The sequence below is a fragment of the Sciurus vulgaris genome, assembly GCF_902686455.1.
Source record: "Sciurus vulgaris genome assembly, chromosome: X".
In the NCBI taxonomy this organism is placed as follows: domain Eukaryota; kingdom Metazoa; phylum Chordata; class Mammalia; order Rodentia; family Sciuridae; genus Sciurus; species Sciurus vulgaris.
Genome location: NC_136471.1, coordinates 95,990,343 through 96,014,363, shown reverse-complemented (window position 1 = coordinate 96,014,363; position 24,021 = coordinate 95,990,343). Strand labels below are relative to the sequence as shown.

The window sequence follows — 24,021 nt, the reverse complement described above, 5'->3', positions numbered from 1 at the left end:
GAGGAGACGAGTGTAGCACCGTCCCCCAAATCACCAACCCCCAGGTCCCCAGGCCTGGGCTGGGCTGGTGCTAAGAGGTGAGTCCAGGTGTCTTTTGAACCCACCTTCTCCAGCCTGGAATTGAGACAAGACAGGCTTTATGTCCCCTGTTCCTCCCTCCCAACTCCAGGGACACTTAAAGGGTCCTTTGTACCCGCCCGCAGGAAATTGGGGGGCTGGGAGGGAGGGAGCTGAAAATACGTTTGGTATCAAAAATAAACACTTGGGGGCAGCATGAAGATTTCCCCCAAATCCCTTCCTTCCCACCCACCCACCCCATCAGATATAGGAAGAGATGCCTCCCTCTCCCCTATTGAAAAGCCCCATTTAAAAATAGATTATACTATCAAAATGGCAGGGGGTGAAAGACAGGGAAACTTGGAGTACTGGTTGGAGGGGCCCCCCAGACGGGGACCACCTCCCAAAAAAACCCTCCATTGGGAGGTAACTGGCAGGACCCCAGGGAGTTTGGCAGACAAAGGAATGGCTTCTCAGGGGGGAGAACAACAAAAGGGGTGTTCCTCCCTGGCCAAAATGTTTGTTGAATAAAGAACAAGCTGAGAGAAAGGTTGAGGAGGTGGAAATTCCTCTTTCAAGGGTGTGATCCTTTCTTGGCCAAGACTCCCAAACCGTTAAAGCGGATAAATTCTTCCTGGACCCTTGGGTATGGCCAGGAATAATAAAACAAAACAAACTAGCTCTACTATCCACACCCCGAAATGGAGACAGGGCTCCCTCATCTCCCCAAGGGCAGGCTGAGAAATAAATAAAGAAAGGTCCTTCTCAAGCCAGACCCCGATTGTCTTGTCTTAGGGAAAAAAGTAGGGAGATGGGGGAGATGTCTTAACCACCCCCCTAAAAGGGTTGGGCCAGGCTCCTCCCAGTGGCCTTCAAAAAATAAATAAATAAACCGCCCCTACCACTGAAGTAGGAGACGTGTAAGGGCGGCCACTGGGGGACTGACGAAGGAGAGAGAGGTTGTGGGTTTTCGGTGAAGGAGTTAGTGAGAGATTCTTCTTCCCAGGAATCCCCACCCCACCACAACCAGAGCTCGAGTCTGTCAGTTGAATATGTTTCTCCTTGAGATTGCTGGCTGGAGAGAAGTTCAGGGTCACAGATGGAGTGACCCCAGAAAGGGGTGGTGGTGGTGGTAGTCATGGCTTCTGGGGCCCTGGGGAGAGCACCACGGGGGTCGAGAGGCCATCCACGCTGATGGAAGGGATGTGCACCTGGGCGCTGCCACTGGACGGAAACTGGGGGCAGAAATAGGGAGAGGTCATGGACAGGGGTCATGCTAGCATCTCTTACCCACTCCCAGATAGGGGAAGGTATCCTACCTGGAAGGAGAGCTTGGCTGGGCTTCGGGGTGCGATAGGACTCAGGGTGCTCCAGAAGTGAATGCTGGGGGGCAGCGAGCTGGGCGTCAGCAGCACCGGGGTCTGCAGGGAAAGGAATGGTCAGAGCTCAAGTGAGTAGAACACAGGTGAGGGAAAATGGAAGGAATGTGGTCTCAGCCCCACCATATATTTCCTACTCAGACTTCCATGGTCCCTTCTCAAAAGTTTAGACCCAGACTATTAACTAGTGAGGTCACACCCATGACATCTCTTGAACTCTCACACTGACATCTTCTCCCAAATCCTGAGAGCCAACCTCAGTTACTGAGAACTCACTAGGCAAGACCATCCACCAGACTCTACATGCTGCCGTCAAACCTCAGAGTCACCATCCCAACAGCCCAAGGTCAACTTGCCACTCTTACTTCCCATCTGTTTACCTCACAGAAACTCAACAAGCAAATTCAATAAGCAAACTCAATAAGCAAAAAGCCCCACCCTGAAATCCCACAGACTGGGCCCCTCAATCCCACTCTCCAAGTCCTTGGAACTGCCCTTCCTTAATCAAGCTCTATCCCTCTAGCCCTAGTCTCAGCACAGCCAATTACACAAGAAGGCCCCACCGTCTTCCAAGATATCCTCCTTTGTTCCTTCTCTATTTCCTGTCAGCCACCCTCCATAAGCCAATCCCATCCATCCTGGCTGCCAACCCTGCCCCCTGCAGACACTCACCAATGTATGCGTAGGTAGCAGGGATGGTGTCAGTGCTGGCCCAGGTGCCTGCACACCAGAGCCAGTTCCTGATCCTGGAGTTCGTTCGGGTCCTGGTCCACCCAGCAGGCTTGGGCTGAGTGGAAGTTCCAGGTCCCGGGGCTTTCGGCCTTTCTGTGGCTGGGTGATCTCAGTGGTGGAGGCTGCAAGGCCACCCACCTGTGCTGTAGTCTCCATAACAACAGTGGGCATGCGGGCTGGCATGCCCTCTGCAGGAGGGGCTTCGGGCCCAGCCTTGGCAGCTTCTGGCACAAACCCCACCTCTCTTGCAGTTCCCAACTCTTCCTTGGGCCCTTCCACTTTCACCTCTGGGGGCAGTGACCGGCACAAACCTGGCTCCACATTCAGTTCTTCTGATTTCATGTTTGGGGCCTCAGGTGGAGTCAGGATGACCTGGGAGAGGAATGAGCACAAAGGGCATGCAGAAGGGTTGTTGGGCTAGAAGATCCTTCTCTGGTGGACCACTCAGTGAATTTCCAGGGAAGACAAGATTTGGTACAGGAGGCGTGACTGCACATCATGGCAGGTTCTCCAACCAAACATGGGGCTTCTTCACAGAAGTGGGGCAGAGGACCCAAGGTGAGACAACCTGATGGGGGTGGGACTCAAGGGGTACCACCCTCCTTCAGGAAAACAGTGGTTCTAAAAATTTATTTTACCGAGCAGCAGTATCTGTGTCATTTGGAAATTCATTAAAATGCAAATTTTACATGAGAACATTGTACAGCAACTCAGGTGGCTGAGGCAGGACCATAGCAAGTTAGCTGCCAGCCTCAGCTACTCAGTAAGACCCTCATCAACTTAGTGAGACTCTCTCAAAATAAAAAAAGGACTGAGGATGTAGCTCAGTGATAGAGCATTCCTAGGTTCAATCCCCAGTACGGAAAAATAAAACAAATTAAAGAAAGAGCGAATTCTGGAACCTCTCCCCAGGCCCACATAAATCAGAAACTCTGGGTGTGGATCCAGCAATCTTTGGCTTAATAAGTCATCCAGGTGAGCACTGAAATCTGAGAACCAGTGCACTAAACAAATGATACATTTGGGCACTTACGACATGTCGCGTAACTAATTATTGCATACTTACTCTCCCCTTTCCTTCTCAGGATGTGTACAGTTCTTCTCCCCACCTTTTTCTCCAGAGGACTTCTGTGTCACTCCTTCCATCATTATGTCCTTTAACAGGACTTCTGTGTCTCTTCCACTACCAGCCCTGCCTCTCATGTCAGACTTGTGCGTCCCTCGTCTTTGCCTCCATAGCCCTTACTTAAATTCCATATTCTAGTACTTACCTGCAGAGGCAGGCTAGCCTCTTCTGCATCCAGGCAGGTCTCCAAGGGGTTCGGACTGGTGCTCCTGCTCCCGGAGGGAGGTGCTGCTGCTCCTGCAGGGGTGGTGTTGGGAAGCACCGAGGCAGGCCGAGGATGAGGGGGTGGCTGTGGCTGCAGGGACTGGATGGTGAAGGTGGAGTAGAGGCCAGAGCGCATGTACTCATTCCGGCTGCTGCGTGCCAAACCGCCTGGGCCTGCCATTCCTGCACCCTTGGGTGTGCCTGACTTTCCGGAGGCAATGTCCCCCGGGGCAGCATGTACAGCAGCAGGGGCCACATTTGCCACAGTGGAGGCTACAGATACCTCAGCCTGGGGCAGGCAGTCCTCTGTGGAGCACCTTGCAACCTCAGGGTAGGACACAAACTTGTAGACAAACTTCTGGCCACTCACTTTGCGGATGATATTCTGGGAAGGGAGGAGATAGAACCAAGGGCTTTAGAGGAAAGGGGCAGGGTGCAGGGAAGGTGTGGAGGATGTTCCTCTTCTCTTGGCACCCTCCTTTTCACTAGCTCCCATTTTTTTTTTTTTACTGGGTATTGAATCCAGGGTGTTTGTCACTGAGCCAAATGCCAGGTCCTTTTTATTTTTTTCTTTTGATACTGGCTCTAACTAAGTTGCTGAGGGTCTTGGTAAACTGCTGAGGCTGGCCTCAAACTTGTGATCCTCCTGCCTCAGACTCCTGAGTTGCTGGGATTACAGGGTTGTGTGCACCACCACAACTAGCTCTCATACTTATTCCCAATTTGCTCATCTCTCCCTCAATTTGTAGGCTCCTCCCTTCCTTCTCCCTTCCCATATTTCCTGCTCTGTATCTTTTCCCAGCTTCTCCTCCTTCTCTATTTCCCCTTCCACAATTCTTTCTTTATTCTCCTTCCATCCATCTTCCTCCAGGTCACCCTGTCACTCTTCATCTCCATCTGTCCGACTCCCCTACCCCTACTGGGTCCATTTCACAGTGGGATTCACTTAGGGGGAAAGATGAGAACCATGTGCTCCTTCTGGCTCTAAAAAACACTGGGTTAATAGGGTTGAGTATTGGGGCTCACTGCCAAGACACAGTTTTTCAGACTAGCTTGTATAATAAGACAGGGAAGTGACTACTGATATAAATGTTGGAAGACATTAGTGTTGATGAATGGGGTGATAAATTATTGATATAGAGGATTATTTAAAGCTATTGACATTGATATGGAATAGGGCAAGGGCACTACAGAGGACAGGGTGAAGCCTCACTCTGAATTCTGTATGAAGTAAGCTAAAGCACTAAGAAAATGAAGTAACTGACAACAATCAGATGAGAACATTGAGATATTGATGTAAATACTGGGAGAAAGTTCTCAAGGCTGACTTGGGTGGGTCTCTGAGTATGTTTGGGGATATTTTGGGACACATCTGGTCTAGAAGATCCCAGGGATGTTCTGGTGGTCTCAGAACCAGAATAGAATGAGGTAGTCTACTAATATTGTTTTGAAGGTTTCAGCTAGAGGACTAAGTTATAAAATGGAAGAAGTGACAAAAAAATATTAAGGGTGGGAAGCACAGGTCTAAGACTGCTGTGGGGAGCAAGAGGAATCTGGAAGGAACTACTACTTTCTTGGGAGGTCTTAATGTTACTCAGGTATTTAACAGGATGGGGTTGTATTTCTCAGGAAAGGAAGGAAAATGGATTTTATTAATATTCTTTTGGAAGTTTCACGTATGAAAATAAGATGAAATAACTAGCACAAATATTGTGGGGAGGGGAAAGCCAAAACTGGTCTTGGGACCTGAGAGGACCAGTTGGGGAAAACCTAAAAATTTAGCTACAGGAATCAGATGATAGGATGTAAAAATTGATATAAATTTTTGTGTGGATCAATGCTGCTCTGGGAATCCAAGTGTATGGAGTGCAGAGCTGATATTAATGCCTGTTGTTCTGGAGGTTTTAGCTAAAGGAATAGAGAAGAAAGGAAAAAAACTGACAAAATTAAAATATATTGGGAGTTCCACAGAATGAAGTAAAGAAAGCTTAGTGTCATACTTTCAGTGTAGATTTTTTTTTTCTATACTGGGGATTGAACCCAGGGGTACTCTACCTCTAAGCCACATTCCCGACCCACCTTCCCCTTTAATTTTTAAAATTTTGAGGATGTCACTAAGTCTCCCAAGCTGGCCCTGAACTTGTGATCCTCTTGCATTATTCTCCCAAAAAGCTAGGATTACAGGCATATGGCACTGTGCCCAGTCTGTCAGGATAGTTTTGATTCTAGGAATAAGTTTATGAAATATTCTGGAGTAAGAGAAGATTATGAAATAACTAAGGGAGCCCAGCATCAGTCCAGGAGTTCCAATGACATAATGAGGGCTGGTCAATATTGTGTTTTCTGTGTTTTGTCTATAAGAATAAGGCACAAAAACAGGATGTCAAGCAAGGCATGGTGGGGCAGCTTTGCTTCCGGGATACCAAGAGAACAGGGTGAGGAGTAGTCAGTACTGATATTGCTATAAAGGTTTTAGGCAAAGTAATAAGATACGAAAACAAAATAATTGAGATAAATGTTCATGGGCCCAGCATTGGTCTGAGAATACAAGAGGTGGGAATAAGAAATGACATTTTATATTGTTTTCAAAGTTATTGCTACAAGAAAATTAAATATGATATAAATTTTAGTGGGTCCCAGCCCTGGTCTCAGAGGTCATACCTTGTCATAGTAGTACCGCAAGGCCCGGCTGAGCTTGTCGTAATTCATGTTGGTCTTGTTCTTGCGCAGCCCCCACAGCCGGGCCACCTCCTCTGCGTCCACCAGCTTGAACTCACCACCATCCCGCGAAGTCCAGGAGATGATGTGACCATTGCCTTGCTCTCTCAGAAGCTGCAGCAGAAACTGCCACAGCGTCACAGATGGGTCCATCGCTGGGGGAGCGCTCACGCCATCCCAGGGGTACCTGGAGGACAGATAGCTTAGAGCTGATAGACTGTAGACAGAGGAGGGGTACAGAACAACAAGAGAAGGATTCCTTTCTTATTGTCTTGTCTCTATCTGTCCCCAAACCCCACCACCCTTCTCTAAATATCCTCAAACTTCTAAGCTTACTGGTCTACCTTTGGATGCCTCCTATAACGTGATAAGACTTTGGGAGGATGTGTAAATTTATTTTGCATGTGGGACAAATGCAAATCTTTGGGGGTCGAAGGGAAGACCATGAGTAGCAGAAAAATGCCACCTGGACCCCAAAGATGTACATATCTGAATCCCTGGAAGCTGTATGTTATGCTATAGCAAAAAGGAACTGAGATGAAATTGATCCTTAAGATAGGGAGATTATTATGGTTTGAGTGAGCTCAATTTAATTATATGAGCTCTTAAAAGCAGAAGGAAGCAGTAAGAGAGCTCAGAAATGGGATGGCATCTCTTGGTATGGAGAGATCCCAAGTGTGAGTGGGATTCAATATGCCATCGCTGACTCTGAAAATGGAGGAAGGGGGCTCCAAGCCAAGGAATGTGGGCAGCCTCTTAAAGCTGAAACAGCCCTTAGCTGACAGCTAGTAAGGAAACAGGACTTCCATTCCTACAACCTGAGGAACAGAATTTTACAAACCTGAATGAATAGGAAATGATTCTCCTGTTGCCTCCAGAATGGACCACAGTCCTGCCCACACCTTCATTTTAGTCTGGTGAGACCAGTGTTAGATTTCTGACCTACAGAACTATGAAATAATAAATGTGTTGTTTTAAGCAGCTAAGTTGGAGATAACTTACTATAGCAGGACTAGAAAATCAGTACAAGCCCCCTCATTTGACCCCCAACATGTTATCTTCTGCTACATCAATGTCAAACTTTTCAGGAAGTGCCTTTTGCCAGACCCTGCAAATACTGTTTACTGCATGTAGGGGTCCCTACCTCTGCTTAGCAATCTTCCTTATTTTTCAAGTCTTAGCCTAAAGATATTTTCCTTTATGAAGATTTCCTGAAACTGAATGCCCGCTTTCTTCTGTTTTTCTATCCCCTACTCCTCTGACCTGTGACTGTCTTTAGACATTTCCTGTTTTTACTGGTGCTGGGGAATGATTCCAGGGTCCTGTGCATGATAAACACATGCCTACCCCCAGCCCCTGTTCTCCTTCTTGATTATAGCAGTTACTAACATTGATCAATTGCTTAGTACATGTCAGGCACTGCTCTAAGCAGAGAGGCAATGTGGCCTACTGGACAATCCCCAGGTTCCAGCCAGAATGTCAGGGTTCAGATCCTGGGTCTGCCACTTATTAGCTGTGTGACCCTCACTGTATTCTGTAACTTTCCTGTACTTCAAATTTTCTCATCTGTGAAATAGGGATAATGACATGCCAACCCGTAAAATAGGAATGATTATTAACTATTGTGTGGATTAAATATAATATGCCTAGGATATGATAAATGCTAAATAAATATGTTTCTGATTTGCTCATAATTCCTTATCCACTATCCTCAATTCAAAAAGTTCTAAAAACATAAAGCTTCTTTGTAAGTCTTTTGGCAGCAAAACTTGCTTTGAAACAAAACAAGGCCCTTTCTGGCCTTTTATCAGTCCTCACTTGGTGTGAATGTTCATACATTCTGCTGCAGAAATGTGAACGTAGCTGATGACAGAGCTTGCTGAGGGTGTTATGTAACATATCATATGTGCACCATATTACCTTTCTAAAATCTGAAAAATGCGCAGTTCTGAAACACATCTGGCCCCAGGGGTTTTGCATAAGGGAATCTAGACCTGTATTGTTATTTTTATAGGCACTGACTCAATTATCCCTCATCACAACACTGGAAAGTAGGTATTCTGATTATTGCTAATTTATAAATGAGGCAGCTGAGGCACAAGATGTCTAAGTGACTTCCACAGGCCACATAGTTGTAAGTGACAGAGCCAGCCATTTGGACCCAGGTGGTTGGGTTCCAGTAGTCTAAGCTTGTAACCATCAGACTAAACTTCCCCTCACACTGACTGCTACCTCTTAGCATGTCCCTCAGAGAACAGGCTCTTCCCTGTCACCCCATCACTGCTCTTTCCTGAGAGAAAATTGGAAATAAACATGAGCCTCCTGTATTCCAAGGAAATGAACTTTAATCAATCAACTGTCCACCTGCCTGGGATGCTTGGATTAAGAATAAACCTAAATCGGAAAGTTTCAAAGGGCCTCCATCTATTATTTACAGCTTCATTCTTTAATCTGCACCAAAACATACAACGTGATCCTCTTATGCCCAAGCTAGTTTGAAGTTCATTCAGTTGACAAAGTCTTAGGCCAAGTGTCACAGAGTCACAAAGCCCTGGAATGCCAGATTAGAGTCCTGTACTTGGAGACCTCACTGAGTTTATTTCCAAGGTTGGCTTGTTTCAGAAGCCCAGAGAGTTCAGGGTGCCTCCTAGTGGCGAAGAGAGGCAATTGTGCCATTTCCTCTGTGCCGCAGCACAACCTGTATCAGCTCAGTGAAATCTGACAGTTGGCTTCCAGCCTCAAAAGCATGCAGGATGCTGTTGTACCTATTATCACTTCTCCCACCCGACTCCTAATAAGAGTTCTAGTAGGGATGGGGTTGCAGCTCAGTGGTGGAACACTTACCTCTCATGTATGAGGCCCTGGGTTCCATCCTCAGTATGGCAAAACAACAACCCGGAATTCTAGTAATTTGCCTTGCTTGGAAGGGTTTACTTTTCTTCACTTCACTCATTTAGCAAGCATTTATTGAGTGCCTACTCTGGGCCATGGATGCCAGCTCTAGTGGAATTCACATTTTAGTGGGGTAGACAAAAAAGAAATAATATGGTGATATGGGCTATGGGGAAAACATCAGGTAGGGAAGAAGCTGTTATTTTTTTTCAAGGGCAGTCAGGGAGGGCAGGGCACTGAAGAGGTGATATCTGAACAAACAAAAAGGAAGTAAAAGAATGGGGCTTGTATATATCTGGGAGCAGCCAGGGTGGAAGGCTCAGAAGCTGGAGTACAGAGCAGACTAGAGAGAAGTGAAGCCAGCTCAGTGGAAGGGCATGAGGTCAAGGGAGGTAGTATGAGATGAGAACAGAAGAGTACTGGGAGCCAGACTGAGTGAGGCTTTTCTGAGCTCTGTCAGGACTTGGATTCCAGGTGAGACAGGAGCCAGGAGAGGGTCGAGTACAGGTGTTGACAGCCCAGGATCCCTCTTGCTGTTGTGAAGACAACAGACCATTTGAGTAAAGAAGCTACTGCAACAGTCCAAGTGGAGACAATGGTGGTGGCAGTCAAAGTGCTGAGAAGTGGCGGGTTCTGGCTAAAATCTGAAGACAGCAAACAGATGTGCTGACGAGTACTGTGGGGGGAGGCCAGGGGTGAGAGAGAGGAGTCAAGGGTGACTCTTGCTTTGGGGATTTGTGACCTGATCCCCAGGAAGGATCGCATTATGATCAACTAAGATGGGAGCACTGTGGGAGAGTAATTTTTTCTTTTCTTTCTTTCTTTTTTTTTTTGGTACCAGGGATTGAACTCAGGGATGCTTAACCACTGAGAAGCATCCTCAGCCCTTTTTGTTTTATTTAGAGACAGGGTCTCACTGAGCTGCTCAGGGCCTCGCTGAGTTGCTGAGGCTGGCTTTGAACTTGTGATTCTCCTGCCTCAGCCTCCCCAGCTGCTGGGATTATAGGCCACTGCGCCTGGTGAGGATAAGATGGGAGGGGAGCGCAGGAGTCTCATTTTGGAGATAGCCAATTTCAGAGGCCCATTAGACACCTGTGTTTGTGCTATAAATACTAATTTAAAAAATACAAACCAGTCATACTGTCCTTACTGTGCACTGTATAGAATTAATCATTGAACTCATTTAGTTTTCAAAACATTAAAGGGTAGGTATTATTATTTCCCCCACTTTCCCGATGAGGCAGTGTAGGTACAGAGAAGTTAAGCAAATTGGCCCAGGTCACACAGCTGGAATCCGGGAGAGCCAGGATTCAAATCCAGGCGGATTGGCTCCAGCAAACAACCCTAGCCGCAGTACACCCCCAGTTCCCTAAGAAGAAAAACATGGAAGAGCAGGATCCTAGAGGGTAACAGGGATGAGGTTCTACACAGAGTGAGCAGGGAGGGCTTCCCTGTGGAAGTGACATTTGACCTGAAGGAAGGGAGGTAGCATGCCATGCTGACATCTGTGGGAAGGGTACTTCCCGCAGAGGAACGGTGCGTACAAAGGTTCTGAGGTGGCCACAGTTCTTAGGAGAGTTTCCACCTCTGAAAATACACTCATGCAGTTCTCCCTGCCAGGGGAAGTCATTCTCTCCACTGATGAACTCTTCAGGGCACAATCATCATGTTCCAGGACCTACCAGGCAGAGTTCATTCTTCTTCTAAATGAACCAACGCACTTAATAACCTGGCTACCTTGGCAAATCTCCTCCTTGGAGAATAGCCTTGCACTCCTCTGCCTGGTTCTGTCTGTGTGTCCTTGAGAAAGCACTCAGCCTCTCTGTACCTGGTTGCTCATCTGTAAAATGGGGATATTTTACTCTGAAAGTCGAATTTTCTCACCTACCTCAAGGGCTTACTGAGGTTAAATGTTAATATATATAAAGGACTTAAAAATTATCTCTGGCACATGGCAGACACTCAAAAAGGTAAACCATTAGTGTGTCAGTGTCCTGCACTGCCCCCCCCGCCACTGCCAATCCTATGTATCACCATGGCCTATATCACTACACCATCTGGCTGCCCTCACCTCTGTGACTTCAACTTCCACCCCTTTCCCCACTCCACTACAGTCATAATGGCTTCTTTGATGTTCTGTCTGTGTGGCAGGCAAAATTCTACCTCAGGGCCTTCGTACCGGCTCTTCCCTAATATGGCTCTCTCCCTAATTTCTTTTGGGCCTTAATTCAACAGTTACCTTTCCAAGTATGGCTTGCCCTGTGCCAATGATTTCAATCATCCCAATACTCTATTCTTATCTGCCATATTTTTTCTCCTTAGCACCTTAATACTATCTCATTTTACCTAATTTGTTTATATAATCTGTCTCCTTCTCTTTAAATAAATGTTCTATAAGGGCAGAAATTTCTACCTATTTTGTTCCCCCCACATCTCAAGCACTTGGAAGAATGCCTGGTATTCAGTACCAGGTGCTCAGTAAATATTTGCACAGTCCCTAACTTTATTTTTTTTGTGTGTCTGCATTGGAGCTTGAACCCAGGGCCTTGCAAATGTTAGGTAAACACACTACTACTGAGCTATATTCTCAGTCTACCACTGAGCTACACTCCTAGCCCTTTTTAAGAATTTTGTTTTGACACATGGTTTTGCTACATTGCCCAGGCTGACCTTGACCTTGTGATCCTCCTGCCTCAGCCTCCCAAATTCCTGAGATTACAGGAGTGTAGCTGGGATTATAGGCATGCACCACCATGCCTGGTTCCCTGGCTTTAACATCTTAATTAGCTACATATCCTTTTTTCCTTCTCCATCCGCTCCACACGCTGATGTCTGAAATAATATTTCCCTATTTATTCATGTAACAAACTGATCTTGAGTACCTACTGTATACCAGGTACATTTTTTGATGCTGAAGACAGAGTAGTGAATAAGCAGATAAAACCTATAAGCCCTTATGGGACTCCCAATCTAATGGGGATAGACAAACAATATACAAAATGCAGAGTATCAGACAGTGATAGAGGGCAAAGGGACATTCAACACAGGGCAGGGGCCAGAATCCTGCTGGATGTGCAGGATCAGATGGTCAGGGGGATGTTCAGTTTATTTCTATACAAATAGCATCCTTAGAAACATTTTTTTAATATGTGTGCCTTTATATAGTGTATTCCAAGCACCACAGTGTGACAAACACATGCTTCACTGAAATAACACTACCCAGATGCAATAAAATGAAGTCTCTTAGAAACATCTTTTCTATCTGTGCCTTTGTAAAGCATATTACATACACTTCTGTGAACACATGCTTTTGATAAAATAACACTCGCCTTATTCATAAATCAACTGATATTCTTGGAAACATCTTATATACATGTGTCTTTACATAGTGTGTTCCCTGCACCACAGTGTGGTGAACTCATTCTTTAGGGGCTGGCAATTGAACAGGGCTCCAGATACAGGAAATATGCTGGGGCAGAAAGAAGAGCCAATGAACAGCCAATGCAAAGGTCCTGAGGCTGGTTGTTCCTGCAGCGTTTAAGGAGTAGTGAGGGGGAGGCACACATGGCTGGAGCAGTTACAGGGTGGGGAAGTGACAAACGCAAAGCTGGAGAGGTGACCTGTTTTAGTAATTCATGGGTATTCTTTCTTTTCATTTTTCATTTTTTTTTACTAGGGATTAAACCCAGGGGTGCTTAACCACTGAGCCACATCCCTAACCCTTTATTTTATAATTTTTTATTTTGAGAAGGATCTTACTAAGTTGCTGAGGCTGGCTTTTTGAATTGGCAATCTTCCTGCCTCAGCCTCCTGGGCCACTGGGATTACAGGCATGTGCCGCCACGCCCAGCACAGGTATTCTTTCTTTACACTAGAGGGAATTCTAGTTCTGACTCTCCTGTTTTAGAAATAAGGAAACAGGTGCAAGGAGAAAGTGGTTAAGTCATTCATCTAAGGTCACACAGCTACTGGCATTGGGGGGATGGGTGGGTGCTGAGACCAGGTGTGAAACAGAAACAGCTCTGAGGGCAGAGGGAACAACAGAAACAAAACCATGGAGATGGAAACTAATGTGGGGCTTCATGTGGGGTGGGATTAGGTGAGAAGGGAGCCTCAAAATACATCCTGTTCCCTGAGTGCTTACTGGATAACTTTTGAGTAAGGTACTTAACCTCCCTATGCTCCAGTTTTCTTAGTACCTATCTCATAGGGCAGTGATGAGGATTAAATGAGTTTGTGAATACCAAGCACTCTGGTATGTAGCAGGTGCTCAATGAACATTATCTCCTATTGGCATTATCATCAGTATCATCGACGTATTCATTTATCACAGTGAGGTAGAATGTCTTGGTGGTTAACAGTGTCTATGAGGGAGTGTGATGTACAGTAAAAAGCTCTGGGTTCAACAAGTACCCAGGCTTATCTGCTAAGAGATAAAGGACAGTGAGGATCATAGACTGATCCAGCATAAGGAAAGGAGGAGGGAAATGAAAGTATACAAATTGACCCTCTTGGCAAGATTAAAAGCACTGGACTCATGCAGGAAACCCAAGGAAGAGATTCACTACAAAGGGAGGGGGATGTGGTTAATCTTTTGGGAAGGAAGGAAACAGAAAAGCTTATCGACTCCTGTACAACAGTGGAGGAAAGGAACAGAGATCACACAGTGATTACAAGGAGAGATGGACAGGGCATGAACTGGACTACTGAAAATGGAGAGAGATAAAGCACTAAACTGATCCACTATTAAAAAGAGAGAAGCCCAACAACTGGAGTCTACAAATAAGGGGAGAGAGTTAGGGCAACGGACTGATAACTAGGGAGATGTGAATACAAGCATGTAGACTGATCCACTATAAAATGAGGGATTTGGATAAAGCCATGGACTGATGCACTGGGGGTTGGAGGAGGCAGGAATATAAGCTCAGATGGAAAGAGGGGCGTGTGTGTGTGTGTGTGTGTGTGTGTGTGTGTGTGTGTATGGGGGGGATACCGCACCAGGGACTGATTTGCTACAAGGGCAGGAGAGATGGAATAAACAGGGCCACAGACAGGTCCCCTGAAAGTTGAGGCTAAGAGAAATACACTTAGACGCATCTACTATTAAGGGGGTTGAACAGGCCCCAAACTGGTTCCCAGTAACTGGGGGGTAGAGTGGGGGGGGGCAAGACCATGGACGAGTCCACTGTAAGTTGGGGTGGGGACAAACATAAGCACGCAGACTGAGCCATTACACTAGCAGGAGAGGGCGTCTAGGCCATGGTCAGATACACTATAAGGGGGCAATGCCACACATAGGTCCACCAGCCACGGTGGTGGGGAGTCGAACACCAGCAGGCCACTGGCCAAGCCACATCCTCCGAGCGGGGGCGGGAAGGATACGTGGGGTCACGGACTGGGCCCCCCACCCTCCAGGCCCAGGGCTCACCTGTGCGTGGCGCGGCGGCGTTGTTAGCAGCTCCGGGGGGCGGGGGCTCCATACGCGGCCCCACCGCCCCCCAGGCCCGGGTTCCGAGGCGGCGGCGGCGGCGGCGGTGGCGGCAGCACCTAGAAGCCGCCCCTGCCTTTCCCCACGGCTCACGTGGGCCCATGGGGGAGGAGATGAACGTCCCGCCGCTCGCTGATTGGCCAAACAGCCACAGCTCTACTGCACAGCTTCTGGGCTTGGAAAGGCGGGCCCTACCTCACAGGGCTGTGCTGTGACTGGCTTAAAGGCTAAAGACCGACAGCGGATTGCCGTTTGAGTCTGGAGAATATGCGCTTGGTCTCGCGGGCACTCCGTGCTGATTGGCTCAAGACTGATAGACCATGGGCAATTGACAAGATTCGGGGGAGCCAGCCTCAGGTTGATTGGCCTAAACGGGATTGATGGCAGACAGCCTAAAGTGGGTGGGTCTGATATTCCGCAGATTGGCGGATGAGACTTCAAGACAGCTGCCAAAACACTGAGCAGGCGCTGCTGCACGCCACGCCGCTCGGCGGAAGCAGGACTTATATAGAAATGGGCGTAGAAGCCAGCAAAGAGAGGGTTGGGTCCGGGTCTGCGTAGGCGGGCAGGGTAACTGTATGGCGATTGGCTAGAAAAGTCGTATTTAGAACGCAGCAGAGGTAGGAAAGCTGGAGAGCTGCCAGACGTGCAAAAGAACGTTTCGGGGCAGAAATTAAATGTCTACCAGGAGGGCAAGCTCCAGTCGTGGCCAGACTTACAAGAAGGTGGAACCTGGCTCTTGGTTTATTGGGGGGTTAGCTGGACCCAACCTAGATTAGGGGTTGACTAGGGATTGTGGAATCTCTGCCTATTGGTGGAAGCTGGATCCATTTAAAAGCAGGAGTGAGGCCAAGGTTGAGCTAAGAAGGGCACGAGTGCTATTTGGGGTACCTGAGGAACTGCTGAGGTATAGGAGAGGGGTAAACCTTAGGGCCAGGAGGAAAAGGCTGAATTGGCCCATTTTCTGTGGCAGTTCAGAGGGTAGTGTTCAGGAAAAGGAATGGAGGGTGAGGAGAGGATCCAGGTTACCAAGCTGAGAAAGGAGGGCAGAGCATACAATCAAGTGGCAAATACTAAGATAGGGCTTCCAGGGTGCTTTAGAGGTTCCACACTAGACTAGACCACTGGGTCTCCCAGTAACTTTGTGCTCTAGAAAAAGGACACCTTGGCAACCAGCAGGGGTTAAAGGAAAAAGAAGGGCCATGTGACTCAAAGGCATTCAGGCTCTTTAATGTCGGAGGATGGAGAGAAGCAGTCAATGTCGAGGTGTCTCTGGGAAATTCTGCAGGCCTTGTAGTTCTCTAAGTCCCTGCAAAAGAGGACAGAAGAGACTGAATAGGGGCTAGGTTCAGATCCCACCCACCTTTGCTCTGACCTCCCCTCCCTTGGCTCCAGTTTAGAGGGAAAGATGTTTCTTCCCTTCTTTAGGTCACGATTCTAAATCTGGAGCTAGTCTAAGAGTAGAGTGAGCTGCTCTCACCTCTAGTAACATGTGGATATGGGCCTTGATATTCATGGAGTCCTTGGTGAGGCTGTTGCTGAGCCTGGAGAAAAGAAACAAGAAAGGGCAAATTGGGCCCCACTTATAATTATTAGGATAACTGTTCCTCATTACATCAAGAACTATCTACATCCTGGTTAATTTTGCCCACCCTGCTCCTGTGGAGATCTGGCTGGCTGCCATTTGGACTTCACCGTTTCAAAGACTACTGAACATCTACTATATGCCAGGCAGTTTTTTAAGTACTGGGGAGATGCTGCAAACACAATGAACAAAAATCCTGGCCTCGGGGAGCTCAAAGTCTTGCTAGGAAGAGACAGACAATAAATGATGGAATAAAATATATGGTATGTCAGATGGTTTAAGTACAAGGAAAAACAATTAAACGATGAGGGAGGATAAGAAATAGGGGATGGGGTGTGCAATTTTAAAACAGAGTACTCAGGGATGGCTTCACTGACATGTGTTCAAGTAAATCATTAAAATAAGAAGTGAATAGTGTGGCTACACGAGGATGAGTATACCACATACTCCAATGGCAATACAAAGGCACTGTGGTGGAGTGTGACTGGCACATTTGAGGGACTGCAGGGGGCCAGAGGGACTGGAAAAGAGTAAGTAAAGGGAGATTGTTAGAGGTGAGGAAATGAGGGATAAATATTCTATAAAGCCTCTAAGGCCATGGAAATGACCTGATGCCAAGTGAGGTAGGCACCAGGGGAGAATTGTGAGCAGAAAAGGGAGGTGGACTAACTGGGGTTTAAGAGGATCCATCTGGCTGCTGAGCTGAGTGACTGAGGATAAGGAGAACTAATGTAGAAGTAGGAAATCCAGTGAGGAGGATACTGTATTAACCTACTTGAAATGGGGGCATGGTAGTGCTTGCCTATAATCCCCTCTACTCAGGAAACTGAGGCAGGAGGATCACAAGTTCGAGGCTGGCCTGGGGAACTTAGCCAGACCCTGTCTTAAAATTTTAAAGAAGGGCGAGGGATGTTGCTCAGTGATAGAGCACTTGCCTAGCATATGTGAGGTCTTGGGTTCAATCTCCAGTACCACAGGGATATATATATATATATATTTTTTTTTTTTTCCTAGTGGAGAGGTGGAGGCGTGGGTCACAGCAGGTCATGAAAAAAAATGAATGGATTTGGGATATATTTTGATGGTTGAGCCAACAGGATTTGCCAAAGTGTTGGATGTCAAATGTGAAAGGGGGCCATGGCTTAAGCAACTAAGAAGCTGGAGTTGCCTAAAACCACTCTAGCCCTGGACTGTTGAGTTATATAAACTAGTCGATTATTTTGTCTAAGCCAGTTTGGATCAGGTCATCCAAAAGAATCCTAGTGGATACAAAGGGTCAAGGAATGGCTTTCTGAAGAATGAGAATGAACTGAAGATGGAGTAAGAAAAGTAGTAAGAGAGTCTCTCCCACAGAAGCAGGAATGAGCCTTTTGAGGAGCAGCCAGGAGGTCAGGGTTAGAAATTAAGTGAACGATGAAGGGAGGTAGAGTAAGATAAGGTCCAAGAGGTAAGAAGAAACTAGATCATGCTGGAGCATGATAGCATAAGACATGCAGGTTTTATTGTGCTGAGCTACCTGTCAATGTAGTAGTCAGTCAGTTTGAAAGGTAAATGAAACTAAATTCTGTCTGAAAAATAGAGAGCAGTAAGATAGGATGTTAGGTTGGGAAAAAAACAGTATGAATCCAACTATATACCTGTATCTCCCAAGTTTATATTGCCAGCCCAGCCCTTTCTTCTGCACTTGACTCGGGAGTTTTAACTACTTCAAAAAACTCACTTCAGTGCTTAATAAGCACCACATACATCCCAAGTCCTAGATGGAACTCTTGACCTGCCTCTCCCAATCTGCTCCTCCTGTCTTCTCCATCTCAGTTAATGGCAACTCCATTCTTCCAGTTGCTCAGCAAAAACCTAGATTCTCTTCTCTCTCTCTCTGTGGTGGTGGGATTAACCTAGGGCATCTGCATACTTGACAAGCCCTCAAGCCACTGAGCTACATCCCCAGCCACAAGATTTCTCTTTTCTAATACCCCACATCCAAGCAATCATTTTATTTAAAATCACAATTGCTCAATCCCAGGCAATGCTTCCAATCTCCATATATGTTCTTTCTCTAGAACTGCCAACATCTACCATGCAACATTATTTACTGTCTGTTTCCTTCACTAGAACACTGGCTGTGCAAAGGCAGAGATTTTGGTCTGTTGTGTTCCCTGCCCTATCTCTGGGAATCAGAACAGCATTTGGCATAGAATAGGTAGGTACCCAATGGATGTCAAATGAATTAAGTGAAAGACTACTTGACTCAAAGGACCTGAAATCCTCAAAAGATGTTTGAGTTTAGGTTTAAGAACAGGTAATGAAGCATGGTATTGTTGTTAGACAGCAAGAATATTTTCAAGAATATCCGGGCAGGGGGCAACTGAGGTAATGGCTCAGTGTTAGAGTGCTTGCCTCACACATGTGAGGCACTGGGTTCAATCCTCAGCACCACATGAAAATAAATAAATAAAATAAAGGTATTGTGTCCATCTACAAAAAATGAATATCTGGGGTAATGCTCAAATAACACAGGAATGAACTTGATCTATTCCTAGGGACAATCTGAACATCAAAAGAAAACAAAATTAGGCAATGATACAAGCTTAGTCTATGAAAAGCTATGAGTTCACTCAAGAGGAAAGGAGATGGCTAGGTGGCTCTGTGGTAGACCATGTGCTTAGCAAGAGCAAGGCCCTGGGTTTTGTCCCCAGCATCAAAAAAAAAAAAAAAAAAAAAAAAAGGAAGGTGGGTTCAGGGTGGGGGGAGAAAAATATAAAGTTCATCAAATGCTAGTTGTACACAAAAGGAATGTTTACTCTGCTACTACTGATGCAGTAAGGCAATGTTAACAGTCATATAGTTGTGCTATTTCTACATAATTGCATGTCTATTTATGAGAGTATAATCAGGAAAATATATATATAGCAACCTGACCTCTTCCTTCATCAAACAAAGAAATATACTAAAAACAAGAAGAATTGGCAGTTTGAAGTGTGCTCCAAGTAGCCAAGTATTTTAAAGAGGGCCACCCAGACTTAAATTCCCATTTCCTAGAAAGATTAAATCTTCAGATAGTTCTACTAATTATAATAAATAGGAAAGTCAATCATGTTTTTTTCCCCATTTCTTTTTTTTATTATTTTGGTGTTTTTTTTCTAGTACTAGGGATTGAACCCAGTGGTGCTCTACCACTGAGCTACATCCCCAGTCCTTTCTATTTTGAGACAGTTGTTCAGACTGGCCTTGAACTTGTATTCCACCTGGTCAGTGGAATTACAGGTATGCATATTGCACCCAGCCCTTCAACCACATTTTTCATCACACTAAGGAACCAGGACAATATATCAAGACCAGTCAAGGCCTTGGGCTCAGTGGCAGAATGCTTGCCTAGCAATGAATGAGACCTAGGGTTTGATCTCCAGTACTGAAATAACAAAACAAAACACCAGGCAAGGTGGCAGATGCTGACAATTTGAATAACTCATTCTGGGGACAGAAATGGATTCTGAAAAAATTAAAATCTATTTGAAAGGCTCAGGAATCCTGACATAGAAGGAAAGCTCTGTTATAAAAACTGGACTTGGTCTAAATGACCAACTGTTTAGTATTGCATTGACCATGAAAGCGAGCCCCCTGATCAGGCTATTTGCTAAGTGATCTGATAACCATGATCTAGAAATCTCAGCAGGTCTCAAGTCTACTAACAATGAAACCCTGGAAATTTTTGAAAAGAGAACAATTACTGAACCCTATGGAGGCAACTCTAGAAGAAATTAATGTAGGAATAAACATAACCAAGAAGAAATTTTAGACCCAGTAGCATTTACTTTTATGAGATGTTATTAATCTAAGTATACTGATCAATGCCCCCACACTCATTTCATCTGAGCCCAGCTTGCCCCACTTTGTAGTTTCTCTAGCATGCCAGGCACACTGCCTCCTTTGCTAGGAATGTTCTTCTCTAGCCAGCCCCTGGCTTGTTCATTCAACCAAATGACTCAATTGTCACTTCCACTGGGGGGTCTTTTGTACCTACATTTCAAATCTCTAACCCATGATCCCCATTGCCCTCCCCTGCACAAAACCTAAACTTACCTGGAGCCCACATATTTCCCACCACTTCCCACATAGATCTGCTTCCATCACCACTTCAATTTTCTTCCAGCATAAACTTTTAAATTCACCCAACAAACACAGTGTCTATGCTGTGTACTATTTTAGTCACCTGGGACATAGACAAAATTTCTCCATCTATGAGGCTTATAATCTAACTGAAGGATATGATTGACATGACAAGGAAAGAATTACACAGTTAATAAAAGAGGCGATGAATGCTGGGAAAAAAAGAAAAGATAGGAGAGGGATCAAGAGTGCCAGGGGTTGCAAGTTTAAAGTCAGCTTACAGAAGGCCTAATTGAGGAGTTAATATTTAAGCAAGGCAATTGAATGATGAGAAAGGGAGTCACATAGGAAGAGCACTGCTGGGGAGAAAACAGCCATTGCATTTGCCCTGAAGTGGGACCATTCTTGGGGTGTTTAAAGAAGCCTGTGAAGGTCAATGTGAATGAGCAGGAAAAATGCAGGAGGTACAGTGAGAGAACTTGATTTACTGTTACTGATCAACAGGTTGAGACCTTATGGATCTGAAGATAATTATAAGTATGCACATATGTATGTATAACATTGTAGGCCCTCTATAATTAGGCTTTTAAGGAACTCTTCTCTTGTTCCCTGCTGCATCCCCACTGCCCAAACACAAAACCTGCATACAGAAGATGCCCAATAAATGTTTGTGTGAATGAACAATACAAAGACCATTTACTGAATGTTTATTATGTGCTAAGTCTGGGGCTGAGCTTTGAATCCTCACTCTCCTCAGCCCCAGCTTTGAGGAGGAAGGGAGTACCATCCAAGGAAGCCATAGGAAAGGGAAAAGAATGTTTAAAATGGTAATTTTATTTATGTATTTTTGTGTGTGGTGCTGAGAATGGAACCCAGGGCCTCATGTGTAGCATGCAAGTGTTCTACCACTGAGCTACACCCCTGGTCAATGTTGGTGTTTTTAGACACTGTCTTCATGGAATGAACTTACTCTGTGAGGAGAGAGCTCTTACGATCAATGAACTTGAGGGCTTCTGCAAGTGTCAACTCCAGGAAAAAACCATAACCCAGAGCCACATAGATGCGCGAAGTATCTGGGCTGAGGAAAGAGAGGTCAGAGGAGATGGGGGAAATCCTTATTACTATTTAGCATACCACACAGTTCATTTAAGATGTTTCCTATTCCCTCCCTTCCCCAAATTGAGGCTCTGGAAGGGCAGGGCTCTTGTTCTATTTTATTCACTGACACATCCCCAACACCTAGCTTATATCCTAATGAAATATAAATCTTAGCACGGTGTCTGGTATGTAGAAGATACTAAAAATACTTGTTGCATGAAGGAAGGGGGAAGCTGAACCCCGGGGGCTCAGAGGGGCGGGTAGACACTCACACCACTGTGTCAACGAAGAAGTTACAGCCCAAATCCACCTGCATATATAACTCCGAGTGTTTAGCTTCCTGTGGGGCCAGGGAAAAAGAGGTAGGGATCAGTGGTCAAATTTTAGGCCAGGTGACAAGATTTGGTCTGGGGTCTCTCTTCCCATCTCCTTCCCCTGCAACACACAAAAAACTGGTACCCAATCCTGAAGTCTTTACCTGCAGCCGCTCAATGACATTTCTCAGTTGAAGGTATTTGGCCAGCTGCTCATATACCTTGTCTCGATGATCCAGCACCTTTCTGACAGGATGAAAATACAATGGTGACCAATAGGCAGCTCTGTCCCTTTTGGAATACCTCACATCATCCCCTAACAAGCATTTTAGCTCAGAAATTAAGATTTTTGGACTCTGAGTGAGACTGCCTAGGTTTGAATCTGGGCTCTACCCTTTATTAGCTGTGTGACTGAAATACAAAATTCGTTTGGGACTGTTTGTCCGTTTATAAAATGGAGATGATCCTATTACCTCATAAGAGTCATTAGGATGAAAGGAGCATTTACTACATTGTGTTTAGAATAACACATGGCAAATCGCAAGCACTATATAATTGTTAGCTATTATTTATTACTATTATTACTACACTGTACTGTCAATGCTTCCTGCCAATCAAAGCATCCCCTCATTCCAGAAAAATCTTCACTTCCTTTTAGGAAGATCATACAGTCCTAGTTTTGAACATTACTTTCTGCTCAGATTAATGACAGCAATAACAGTTCTTTATACCCATTGAGTCTCTGTGTGCTTCAGGCATCCACACTAATTCATTTTTAAAAAATCTATTTAGTTGGGCTGGGGAGATAGCTCAGTCGGTAGAATGCTTGCCTTGCGAGCACAAGGCCCTGGGTTCGATCCCCAGCACCGCCAAAAAAAAAAAAAAAAAAAACCTACTTAGTTGTTTTTTTCTTTTTCTTTTTTGAGATGGGGTCTGACTATGTTACCTAGGGTAGTCCCAAACTCCTGGGCTCAAGCCTCGCCAGTAGCTGGGACAACAGGGACATGTCAGTGAACTACTGGAAACTCAAAACCATTGTATGAGAAGATTCCACAAACTTCCTTATTTCATAGATGTGGGAAGTTTATAAGGCACAAAGAGGTGAGGTGAAGTAGAAGTGTTGACAACGACAGCAAAACGGGCAGGCCAGGACGCGAACTCAAGAATTCTTCTCTAGCTCCGGAAACCTAGGTCTAGTCCAATAAACAACCTAAGAGGCCGCGCATGCGCTGACACAATCTCCGCTATAAACGCCACGTTCTAGCCATACCGCACCCCGGATGTCGTCCCCTACTTCCCGGTAGAAAGGTGAGCAGGGCCGGGCTACCAACGCCTCGCCCACCAATCCGATGGCTTGGCACTGACTCTGAATGCCCCACCCACCACGTGGAATGTTCCAAACGTCCCGCCTCCGGGCTGTCACTCACCGCAAGTCCCGCTGCAGCACGTCACTGATGAAGGCCTCATAGCGGAGCACTTTCTCCCCCGTGGCTTCCAACGCCCGCCGTTTAGGGGGCGTCGCCATGATGAGCTACTGGGAAGTAGGGAGGGGGAAAGACCACGTTGACCACTCCAATTCGGCCTCACACATAGGTCATTTCCACCCTCTAAATGTTGGGATTGGGCTCCTGCGGTTCATGTTCGGGGTTCCAACTTCTGCCCCTTCCAACTCTGGGACTCGTTCACCCTGGGACACCCAAACGCCACCCTTACCTTAGGGCCGCCGGCAATAAGAGATGTTGGTAGGAACAGCGGCTTCCGGGTGGCGCGGGAGAATGACGTAGTGGCAAGCGTGCTGGCCAACCAAATAGCCAGATGGGTTCGGGCGTTCCTTAACAGAAGTAGACAGGCCATAGGGAAGAGGAAAGGGGCGGGGCTTTACAGAATCCGGGGAAATCACGAAAGACTGCAGAGCTTGCGCGCCGGGACCTTGTGTCAATAAATAGGCCAATGGGGAACTGTAAAGCCGAGCGTGGAGCCTGTAGAGACAATGCGTGGCAGGTGGAGGTGGAGTTTAATGGGATTTGGCGGGTTCTGGGGGAGGCAAAACTCACAGGCGGAGGTAGGGAGAGGGAGAAAAGCATTTATAATTTAAAAGGCAGGTTTTGGGAAGCAGCCGGGCAAGAATTATTTATGATTCTAGTCTGTGAGGAAGCGAGTATATCCTGTGTGATCTGTTGGTCTGGGTGTTGATTTTTTTTCTTTACATGGGAGGTTTGGATTTCACTCTAGTAACGGGAATGAGTATGAACATTTAAAAGGTTTTAAATGGAGACGAATTTAAATTCGTCTTCAATGATTAGCCCTGTGGCTCTCAATCA

The 24,021-nt window shown here is 46.0% G+C and overlaps 2 protein-coding genes across 5 annotated transcripts; both read right to left on the bottom strand.

Annotated features, from left to right (window-relative positions):
• Positions 1-318: 318 nt before the first annotated feature.
• On the bottom strand, positions 319-15,003 carry ELK1 (ETS transcription factor ELK1). The gene is made up of 6 exons (XM_079123544.1): positions 14,537-15,003; positions 6,160-6,403; positions 3,440-3,883; positions 2,109-2,540; positions 1,377-1,478; positions 319-1,292 (listed from the first exon to the last, which is right to left on the bottom strand). Exons 2-6 carry the CDS (start codon positions 6,367-6,369, stop codon positions 1,194-1,196), a joined length of 1,287 nt encoding a protein of 428 aa, XP_078979670.1. The 5' UTR covers positions 6,370-6,403; positions 14,537-15,003; the 3' UTR covers positions 319-1,193.
• A 796-nt stretch (positions 15,004-15,799) lies between these two features.
• UXT (ubiquitously expressed prefoldin like chaperone) lies at positions 15,800-23,567 on the bottom strand. 4 transcript variants are annotated; one of them, XM_079123552.1, is made up of 7 exons: positions 23,414-23,567; positions 23,128-23,231; positions 21,865-21,946; positions 21,659-21,726; positions 21,259-21,366; positions 16,077-16,178; positions 15,800-15,905 (listed from the first exon to the last, which is right to left on the bottom strand). In XM_079123552.1, the coding sequence occupies exons 1-6, from the start codon at positions 23,552-23,554 to the stop codon at positions 16,109-16,111; spliced, it is 573 nt and encodes a 190-aa protein (XP_078979678.1). In that variant the 5' UTR covers positions 23,555-23,567; the 3' UTR covers positions 15,800-15,905; positions 16,077-16,108. The 4 variants fall into 4 exon arrangements, with proteins under 4 accessions (XP_078979678.1, XP_078979677.1, XP_078979680.1 ...); XM_079123551.1 differs by having other exon boundaries at positions 16,077-16,140; positions 23,414-23,565; XM_079123554.1 differs by having other exon boundaries at positions 16,077-16,140; positions 23,128-23,234; positions 23,414-23,526.
• Between the last annotated feature and the right edge of the window lie 454 nt (positions 23,568-24,021).

Coding starts and splice junctions, on each gene's coding strand:
- ELK1 (XM_079123544.1), bottom strand. CDS start 6,369: ATGGACCCATCTGTGACGCTGTGGCAGTTTCTGCTGCAGCTTCTGAGA. Junction 2,541..3,439: donor AGGCTAGCCTGCCTCTGCAG/GTAAGTACTAGA, acceptor TTCCTCTCCCAG/GTCATCCTGACTCCACCTGA. Junction 1,479..2,108: donor TGCTACCTACGCATACATTG/GTGAGTGTCTGC, acceptor CTTTCCCTGCAG/ACCCCGGTGCTGCTGACGCC.
- UXT (XM_079123551.1), bottom strand. CDS start 23,554: ATGGCCTGTCTACTTCTGTTAAGGAACGCCCGAACCCATCTGGCTATT. Junction 21,947..23,127: donor GTGCTGCAGCGGGACTTGCG/GTGAGTGACAGC, acceptor TCATCCTGTCAG/AAAGGTGCTGGATCATCGAG. Junction 21,367..21,658: donor TTCTTCGTTGACACAGTGGT/GTGAGTGTCTAC, acceptor CTCTTTCCTCAG/CCCAGATACTTCGCGCATCT.